At 46.8% G+C, this 9,964-nt stretch overlaps 2 protein-coding genes across 2 annotated transcripts in view; one reads left to right on the top strand and one right to left on the bottom strand.

Moving 5' to 3' along the window:
* Positions 1 to 2,338: 2,338 nt before the first annotated feature.
* Positions 2,339 to 6,428, bottom strand: Gm17778 (predicted gene, 17778). Its single transcript, XM_006519922.1, has 4 exons — positions 6,395 to 6,428; positions 3,722 to 3,838; positions 3,365 to 3,578; positions 2,339 to 3,049 (listed from the first exon to the last, which is right to left on the bottom strand). Exons 1-4 carry the CDS (start codon positions 6,426 to 6,428, stop codon positions 2,740 to 2,742), a joined length of 675 nt encoding a protein of 224 aa, XP_006519985.1. The 3' UTR covers positions 2,339 to 2,739.
* Positions 3,370 to 9,964, top strand: part of Sgcg (sarcoglycan, gamma (dystrophin-associated glycoprotein)) — a 55,957-nt gene continuing 49,362 nt past the window's right edge. The window contains exon 1 of the mRNA XM_006519012.3: positions 3,370 to 3,674. The gene's annotated coding sequence lies outside the window, so the exon portion shown is untranslated. The remainder of the gene's footprint in view (positions 3,675 to 9,964) is intronic.

Here is a 9,964-nt window from a genome sequence, read left to right as displayed (position 1 = left end):
ATAGCAGCATGGTTATCATCTCAAGGGTGCTAATGTTCCCTGCCTGGTCACATCTGCCTTTTCTCATATTTGTCCACTTGAACACAGTCTTGGGCCTGGCTCGTATGAAAAGGGACCAGGAAGGGACAAACCTGTAATGTGACATCATCTAGCAGTCTCTGTAGCAAAAGTCTGTAAAGGACATTCCTCAAGAGGACTACTCATAGGTCCTGAGTAATTCTCCAAAATGAGTTTAACAGACGTATACCGAGCATATGGGCTCCGGAGTTCAAACCCCGGCTCTCTCATTTACTAGCTACAAGCCTTGCAAAGATACTGTATTCCTCTGCAAAGTGGGGTGACAATTGTGTTGGTTGTCCTGCACATGAACCTGTTCCCACAGGGCTCTGTTTATTCCCCTGGGAAGAAGGCCTCTGTAGTGAGAATTTTGGTTTCTTAAAAAACCCAGTTATGTTATGTGTTTTAATCCCAGGTGTGAGATATAGGGCTGCCTCAGACTGTCAACAGCTGCTGACTACGATGTGTCTCTTGCTCTAGAAGGGGTGTGATTTTTGTCAGCTGTAGATAGTTTATGTTTGGTATTCTGGGGACTCTTGAGAAGGTGTAATGTCAGAGCCTGTAGTGGGCCTGCGGGGGTCGGGTCGGGTGGGGTGGGGCTACTCCCCCTACTGCTGCTTCCCCTTCCCCTGCTGCTCCCCCTGCTACTACTTCTCCCTCTGTTGCTGCTTCTTCCCTGCTGCTGCTTCTCCCCTGCTGCTGCCTCTCCCCATGCTGCTGCCTCTCCCCTGCTGCTGCTTCTCCCCTGCTGCTGCCTCTCCCCCTGCTGCTGCCTCTCCCCCTGCTGCTGCCTCTCCCCTGCTGCTGCTTCTCCCCCTGCTGCTACCTCTCCCCCTGCTGCTGCCTCTCCCCTGCTGCTTCTCCCCCTGCTGCTGCCTCTCCCCTGCTGCTGCTTCTCCCCCTGCTGCTGCTCCCCCTGCTGCTGGTTCCTGTTACTGCAGCTTCTCAGGTGGTTGTGAGCAAAGTGATGAGAAGAAACTTGTTATCCTGACAGTGAAGATCAAACTTGCCCCAAGGAACTCAAAGCCCCAATCAGCAGGAAGTCGTCTGAAAAGGTCTATGTTCCCTTTCTCCTCTAACCCTCTTTCTCGTCTACCCAGAGTTGGGGCATGGAGAAGGGTGTTAGATATAACAACCCAATGAAGGAGTCAAAAAGTACTGTTACAGGCCTCTCCCGGCCAAGGTATGCTGTTGGCAAGATGTCCATCCTCCATACCTCACAGTCTAGCTTAGTGCAACTCAAGGCCATTACGTGGACAGCCTCACATGATCGCCTCACTTCAGATTCTTGCTTGCTCCCATTGAGCCTGACTTTGAAATCAAAGCCCATCAACTTGGAGCATAAAACCCATATTTAAATGTGACAGTTCCTGCTACCTTTCCTTGACCACTCAGCACAGGTCTCTTCTTTCCCAACCTGCCTCACTCCCCGACAGTGCCATAGCACCTCCCACCACCTCCATGCCCCACCCCACAGTACCATAGCAACTCCTCCCATCTCTATGCCCCACCCCACAGTACTATAACAACTCCCCCCACCTCCATGCCCCACCCCCACAGTACCATAGCACCTCCCCCCACCTCCATGCTCCACCCCCACAGTACCATAGCAACTCCTCCCATCTCTATGCCCCACCCTCACAGTACCAAGCAACTCCTCCCGCCTCCATGCCCCATCCCCCACAGTACCATAGTATCTCTTCTCACTTCCATGAGTAACATACCTGTCCCTGTCACCCACTGCAGCTGAGTTGGAAAGCAAATTACTTTCTTATATAGGAATAATCCCACCAACATCCAGCTCATGGTCCTTCTACCCTACAGTTCTGCATCAGATGTCAGACATAGACAACCTGATGACGTTGGAATGAATTGTAAACGCCTGTGGGGTGGGGGTGTCCTTTGTTTCTGGATCCCTTCCCCCTAACTGGGCTGTCTTAACTAGCCTCAATAGGAGAAGATGCACCTACTTTTACAAGAACTTGATATGGCAGGGCGGGTTGATGTCTATGGGAGGATTTATCTTCTCTGAAGAGGGAGGAGGGAGGATTGAGGAAGGGGGGTGAGAGGAAGGGACTAGGAGATGGCTAGGGAGGTGAAGGCGAGGGAGGTGAAGGCAAGGGAGAGAGATGTAAAGTAAACAAAACAAAACAAACCCAAAACCAAACAGAACCGCCATGGCGACCATGTGTTTTGCACAGTTGTAACAGTGAAGCTGTTCCCAGCAAACTGACTGGATTTCTTAAACTGTGATCTAAAAGTTGTAAACATTTGAGCTGCAAACCGTAGACATTTCCACTTTATTACAAGAGAAACATTCCAAATACCACCAGAAGCTTTGGAAAGAGCATTTCTAGAAGACTTTTTTTTTTTCTCGTTTGAAATCATAAACCTCTCTAGCATGCCCCTTCCCGTGACGATCAGTATCTGAGGCCCATTCCTGGAGCAGCTTCCAACTTCAGGCTAGTCCCAGGAAACTGCTAAGAGCACACGGCTGTCCTGTGATGCCCCTGTGATGTGTGTCACGAATAAATAAACACAGTCAGGCGCTAATCACAGCTCACAGCATCCCTTCCTGCCTTGAGAAAATTACAATAAAGTAACTTCTTCCAGCTATTGGATGAGCAATCAAGCCTTTGCCACTGTCATTTCTCATGCCCAAGGGCGGCTTCAGGTGGCTGGTCAGAAGGAGCACTGAAGAAGGAGCATAAACCAATCTAAGCTGATGCAGGATGTTCTGGAGAGAGCAGCTTGGGAAAGACTTGCAAGAGAAAACCCTTCTGCACCTGGGCCCCTTAAGACCCAGATAATCTGGGGGTTTGTGCAACCGGACATTGAACCTAGCCGAGATGGGACCCCCTGATGGCTCCAGGTCCTCCTTGCTGCAAACTCCCAAATTGAGTCACCTCCGCAGCAGGGACTTAAGCTAAGTCTCCGGCAGTGGGAAGCCTGATGTCCCCAGAATAGGAGCTGAGGAGCCAGGCTGCATAATCTAGAGAGAAGAGACAGTGCACGGATGCAGAAACTCGTCAGGGGCGTGGCGGGAGTAGAGGGGGTGTAGGGTGATGCTGGGGTCCCTGGGCCCGGTAGCAAAGGATGCAGAGTTGTTGGAGGGGAGCGGGGTGATAGACGTGGAGGAGGCACTTGGACTCTTAGGGTAGAGGCAGTGCTGAGAACATCTGCACCGGCCACACGCAGCATCCACGTGGAGGGGTCGTTGCGGGCGAGGCGCGGGCGGGCCGTGAGCACTGCAGGGACTTAGAGGAGCGTGGAGGTCAGAAAAAGAGTGATGGGTCCCGCTACTTACTTGTGACGACTGCCGGATTCCCAGGGTGTGCAGTGATCCCCTTCTCCCCGCCCTGGGAAAGCTGTGACCAGAATCCCCGGGATGTGTGCGCCCGCGTCAGGGACCGCTCCACCTGGAGCAGAGTTGTCAACTCTGATGTTGAACAAGGAGGAGCCAGCCAAAGTCCAGGTTGTTCCGGAGCAAGAAAGAGTCTGGAACGAAGGGGAATCCGGGGCTGTTTGCACCCCAGACCCCCAAAGCACAACAGCGTAAAGCGGACGGCTCAGCACACACCGCTCCCTTCTTTAACCTCCTAATCAAGGTCACCAAGGTAAGGCTCCCGGTCCAGCTTTAGCCCTCCCAAGACCTCTAGCCTACCTCCGACTCCGCCCCGACGCCTCCTCCTCTCTGGGCTGGACAGCCCGCTCCTCAACCGAGAACTGGGAGGGATGCAGTGAAATTTAGACGTGGTTGCTTTGCCTAACAGACTGCTGTCTGTACACACAGAGACAAGACTTAACTCCGTGTGAGTGCTGTATAGTGTGAGAGGATAAGAGGGAATCTATTCTCTGTGTGAATTTGCAGAGGAGCCCGCAGGTAACTTTGGGTAAGCAGACAGTTTGCACTAAGCGCAAAGGTCCTGGAGGTTTGCTTTGGAGTCTTGGAAAGAAACCAGTGTCCCCGAAACGCTGGTGGCTAGTGTTATATCTCAGGCTCAATAAAGGTCTTCCAGCCAGGTTCAGTGACCTCGGAAGTTTGGTGCTTGTGTGTTTGCATGCTGCACTAGGAATGTCTGCTGCTTTTCGAAGTGGTTGTTTCTCTGATAAACTGAGATCACACTAACGTTAGTTGTTATGGTTATAGGGATGTCTATCCAATCGGACTTTCTGGCAGGCTATGTGGGTGATTCTTCCTGGACAAGCTGTAGTGAAACTGTCAACAATACGGTACAACGTTAGCCCAAAGAAACATACTGGAGAGATGGGAGAGCTTACCACATGCTCAGCCTGACATGGGAGCTTCCTTTTTTTTTTTTTTTTTCCTTTTGTTTTTTTTTCAAGACAGGGTTTCTCTGTATAGCCCTGGCTGTCCTGGAACTCACTTTGTAGAGAAAGGTACATTGTTAAAAAAGGATTTTAACAATGTACCTTTCTCTAAATGTTGCGACTGCCTGAGAGGCATGGGGGGGGGGCTCCCCTTCCTCTGTGGGAACGCCTGTCAACTTTGAAAATCACATAGTTGACATTGGGAATTTTGAACTCCCTGAGCCCCGGATTCTCTTTGCTTTAAACGATTGTGTTGCAGAAGAATACATTAGACATTGGTGGATGCTACACACAAATTCTAACCTGTGTGGCACTTACATGAAACTTACACACACACACACACACACACACACACACACACACACAGAGAGAGAGAGAGAGAGAGAGAGAGAGAGAGAGAGAGAGAGAGAGTTCTGAATCACCTTTGTCATCTATGAGATAAACTGTAGCCCCAGAGGAGGGGGGTAGACATTCAATGATGATCCACTGAGTTAAATATCAGAAATCCACAGTCAACTGTAGTGGAAAAAAGCAAACTCTTGTTTTTACAAAAAAACTTTGCTTTTTAATAAAACTATCAAAATACCACTCAGATCACGAAGGGATGGTAAAATAATTTTTTTTTAAAAAGGAAAATTTAGATAATTATGGTTAGGAGAATATCTAAAACCACTTAGATCACACATGTAGGGTCACTATACATACAAACACTTTACATTTGAATCAGCAGTGTTTAGTTGTCTTGGGAATTCGTTAATTTACCAGGCATCATTTAGATCTCAACCATGCCAGGCTGTCCCACAGGGGTTGAAGTCCTGTACTGTGGGGTAAGTATGGCAGATACAGTTCCACTGAAACAAAAAAGGTAAACATTTTGTTGCTTTTTCTGGAATTGTGTTGTAGAATGTGAACTGACTAGACATGGTAACGTTGGCATAGCGATGTTAACAGCCTGCGATCTGAGATGGGTGCAAACGCTGTATCCTAAAATGTCCATTTTCTTAGCTCCTCCTGTAGCTGAATTTATGGAGTGTGTACCCAACAGGACATGTCTTAGTGGTGGTATGTTTTCTCTTCCAGTATCCCTGGTTTGAGGTACTTTCAAGTGTCACTTTCCTGGATGTGACACTTAATTAGGAAATGAAGTCACTGCATTCCAACTTGTGCTTTGTAATGTTATTCTGTTGTGCATGAGGGAAATGTCCCACTGAAGTAGGAGACAGGGAAAGCAGGCAAATCAACTCAGTGCTTCTCAACTGCTTACAGCCATAGGTCCCCTTTCAAATCTGTGGCGCTCATAGATTTGCTATAAGCTCCTGAAAAGAAAAAGCCACCACACCTGGCTGAGGCCCCTTTCTAAGATTAATAGTTTACTTACTGTAATCAGTGACCTGAGAAGAAAGAAATAGCAAATATGAAGTGTGCAAAAACCGTGCCTATCCACATGCTGAGGTTTAAACTGTGGTGTCTCAGTCCTGAGCATCCTTTCTGGGACAGCTGAAAGGACTGCTGAACCCTTCCACCCTCCTGCCAGGCTCTCCTGCCCAGTGCTGGGCATACTTTAGTTCTTTCCTTAGGGCTCCTGTAAAACTCCTGATCCAGTTTATTTAAAAATATTTATCATCACCATCACCACCACCACCACCACCACCATCATAAGTATGGTATGTATGCGACATACATAGAGGGAAGGGGAGCGTGTATGCCCTGGTGCATGTATGGAAGTTAGAGAACAACCTTCAGGGGTCAGTTCTGTGTTTCACCTTTGCTTGGGTTCTGGGAATCAACTGCAGGCACAGCAAGCACTTTATCTACAGCACCATCTCACTGTCCTTTTGACTGTTTCTTTACAAACTTCCCTTGGTCTGAATGACCCAATGTAAATATCCAATCAATTAATTCCCAGATGACTTCTCTTGTATGTGCAGGGAGAAGATGCTGTGTAACTCACATTGCCCCAGCTTCTCCCTGAAGCTAGGTAATGTGGCTGTTGCATTTCACCCACCTGCCGCTGCACCCTGGGCTTTGGACTCACGCATAATACATAGGAGGCTGTGCCAGAGCTCTTGTTCAGTTTCAGAGCTGGTACCAGACCATCCTCCTGTTATGTGACAGTGTCCCAGACAAATGACATTCTTCCTGTGTAAATGTGTGCTAGTAACCCACCTGAATCAGGAGCAAAGAAGGCCTCAATCCAGGAACACAAGGTGAAAGAAATAAGAGGAGGAAGTGCTTGTAGACAACGTGATGACCAGTGTTTGATCCCCCGATCCACATTTGTCATGGTAAATATTATTTGGGGTTTTCTATTTCACATAGACCATGTAGTTCATAAATAAAAGATATAAAAATCTTTACATTTACAATAAACTTTAAAGCATTAGAGCTGGGCAGATCAGCCCTCTAGGCTATTTTTGTCTATTTCCCTATCAATAACCTTAAGATACCACTTGCCACATTCTGCCTGGGCTGCTACTCCACCAGGCTGTCCCTCACAGCCATGCATTCACCATCCACGTACCCCAAGGTGACTTCTTTCTTCTTTCTCTCTTCTCCTTCATGCCTAAGATCCCAAGCCCGGGAACCTTTGCTCTGCCCACTCTCTTCTGTCCATCCCAGACTGTAAGCATCTCTATTAACCAATCAAGGATAATTTGGGAGAAAGGTTTACACAACAAAAGCTGGTATACGTGAGGGTATCCTGGTCTTGAAGCAAACAGATCTTGGGATATAGAATTTAGCATTTGAGCACAAGCAGTCCCAGACCAGCCCGAAACACAATCACAAATTGAAGGAAAGAACTTACTCCTGCAAGGTCCACACCCCTGAGGGTCAGAGTCTATCTCTTAGGTGACAAAGGTGATTCAGAACCCTTCCCGCATGTGAAAGCCTCATGTAACTGCCACACAGGGGTTAGGATTTGTGTGTAGCATCCACTGACCATTGAGTCTAAAGTCTTCTTCTGTAACACAATCATCTAAGGTAAAAAGAAGGCAGGGCTCAGGGGATTCAAAATACTAAACAACAGGATGTCTGGTGGCAATGCAGGCAGGGGTTTGGCGCACCCCCCACCCCCCGTAAGTCTTCATGACTCAGCTTCCAGCTCCCTCCGCCCACCTCTGCCTGCCCCTCTCCACAGTACAATCTGTATGAGAGGATATTGAGACCCCAAAGTACCTATTTATGAGTTTGCTCAGGATAAAAACTGCATTTTTTTTTCTAGACAAATGACTAGCTTAAAGGAGACAGAAAATGGAAAGATTGCTGCAGATTGAATATCCCTTCTCCCAGGGAGTGGGACCAGAATAGTTTGAGGGTTTTTTTTAGGGGATTTGATTGGAATATTTGCATATACACGGAGAGGTCTTGAGGACCAGACCCAAGTCTTGATGTGAAATTCACTAAACCCTGTCTACAGGTAACTTCATAGAATGTTTTAAGTTACTTTGTCCCTGAAAGCAAGTTTGTGTGCTGTGGTGCTCAGCTTCGCATCACTGTAACAGGATCCTTGAGGTAACTTACAGTGAGGAAAGGTTTATTTAGGACCAGAGTTTCAGACCTTGCTCTGGCAGGGAGCTGCTCAGTTTGTGGTAGCTGGGAAGCAAAACGGGGAGTGGGGGAGTGGGGGTTAGTGGCTGGGTTCTAATATTGCTTTTGAGGGTATGTCCGCAAATGACCCAACTTCCCTCTCACGAGCTTCATCATCTAAACATACTACCATTTCCCCATAGCATCAAATGAAGAACCAAGCTTTTAACCTGTGGATCTCGGGAGACACTCAAGATGCAGACTATAACAGGCACAATGTCCACAAAGCACCAGAGTTATGGCTATGCACTGACACTAAAAAGTTTTTTATTTTAGAGCACTACAGGTTTCAGACATTTGCATTACAAATGTCTAACCTGCATCAACCCAATGATGGAAAGCTTAAGTCAGTCTCTTTGAGACCATTTCGATGTGTAAACTTTTAAAAATAATAATCAACATATTTTAGTATAACATTGAAGAATTTCAGCAAGAACATTTTAAGCCAATTTTGACAAGTAAAAGGGCGTAAACAAAGGGATGTCACGTCATTGTCTGCAGGCTAGTTCTTGAGAAAAATATCAAGATGGAGAACAGAACCAAACTAAGACTTTTGATGAAAGCAAAAAAAAAAAAAAAGAGAGACTTTTCTTTTTAAAAACATACCTTTCAATAACAGGCAGATTTGACTTTTAATTATGACATAAACAAAAAAGATACTCAGAATGATATTCTTCCTGGTGTATATTTTGGGATCCCAATAACTGACTGCTTTCTGGAAGTTTACTGACAAGTCTAAAATATTTTCTTAGAAGCCAGCCATATAGTCTGGTATGTTCCAGAAATGCTTTGAAGCAGTTTGACCTTAACATAGCTGAGCAACAACACTCGTACTCTGATGTCCCACAGAACACAAGCATTATTCATGGTACCACTTATGTCCTTAATGCCAAGAATATATCAGAACACATCACACTTGAATTTGGACCAGAGAATAAGAACTCTTTCCTGGCAAACACAGCTGATCTGAGGCCAAAGAAAGAAAACTTATGAAGTCCTGGGGAGAGGAGACAGACACACAGGAACTCCCCCCACTCCCCAAAAGAAAAATTGAACCTGAATTACTTTAAACCACCAGTGACAGTGTGCTTGCCCAGCCAAGCCTGGATGTGGTTTTTAAAAATAATCACCTCATTGAAAGATGGCCTCAAAAGTGTCACCTTGGGAAGGTAGAACAAACACTATATTCTGTTGGTTGAAACCAAGGTTGAAACTGACAAAGCCTTCAGCCACACTTCTGGGCATAAAGGGGGAACTGAAGAGAACGGTATCCCCAAGAGAGCAATCCGCTACCCAGTGTCAAAGGCAGGGGACAGAGAGGACCCAGCACTTTGAAGGTCTGGTGCACAAGGGTGTGTCTAATGGTCACCACCATTTCACTCCAACTCTATGCTATACTTAGGCTTTCCTAGAGGTGAGATGTTTGTGTCTGCACTGAGGCCAATGCTTATGCTACCCAAATGCATGCGCTGAAACCTCACCCCTTCCACCGTGTGGTACCGCTAGATGGTTGGACCTTTATCTGGGAGGGAGGCCATGAGGATAGACCCCTCTGGAATAAGCGTGCTCTGATTAAAGGGACCAGAGGAAGCCCCTTTGACCTTCTGTTCTGTCTCAAGAAGCAATGAGAACATACTTTTCTAACCCAGAACTAGATCACGTGGACATCTTGTTCTTAGCTACCAGGACCATGAGAAGGAACGTTTGGTTGTTTATAGATCACTCAGCCTTAGGCATCTAAAACTGTGTAAAAACCCATTATTCCTACAGGAGGAAGGATACAGAAAAGCACAGAGAATGGCTATTAAGTAGCTTAGGCAAACACCCAGTGGCCCCATTCACCTGAGATGAAACATGGGAGACAGGCTTGCAGCAAGGACCCACAGTGTGAAATTATTTACACATTGGCTTCAAGAAACCATTCAAAAGCAACAGGAGAAACAAATTCAAAGAAGTAAAGCTGACAAAATACTGGAGTTTGAGTGGG

Source organism: Mus musculus, chromosome 14 (genome assembly GCF_000001635.26).
Source record: "Mus musculus strain C57BL/6J chromosome 14, GRCm38.p6 C57BL/6J".
Taxonomy (NCBI): Eukaryota; Metazoa; Chordata; class Mammalia; order Rodentia; family Muridae; genus Mus; species Mus musculus.
This window is presented reverse-complemented; position numbering and strand designations above follow the sequence as displayed.

Excerpts from the sequence above, each read along its gene's own strand:
- Gm17778 (XM_006519922.1), bottom strand. The coding sequence starts at position 6,428 with ATGCGTGAGTCCAAAGCCCAGGGTGCAGCGGCAG. Across the intron at positions 3,579-3,721 it reads GCGTCGGGGCGGAGTCGGAG|CCCCGGATTCCCCTTCGTTC; the intron begins GTAGGCTAGAGG and ends GGGTGCAAACAG. Across the intron at positions 3,050-3,364 it reads GAATCCGGCAGTCGTCACAA|ATTATGCAGCCTGGCTCCTC; the intron begins GTAAGTAGCGGG and ends TCTTCTCTCTAG.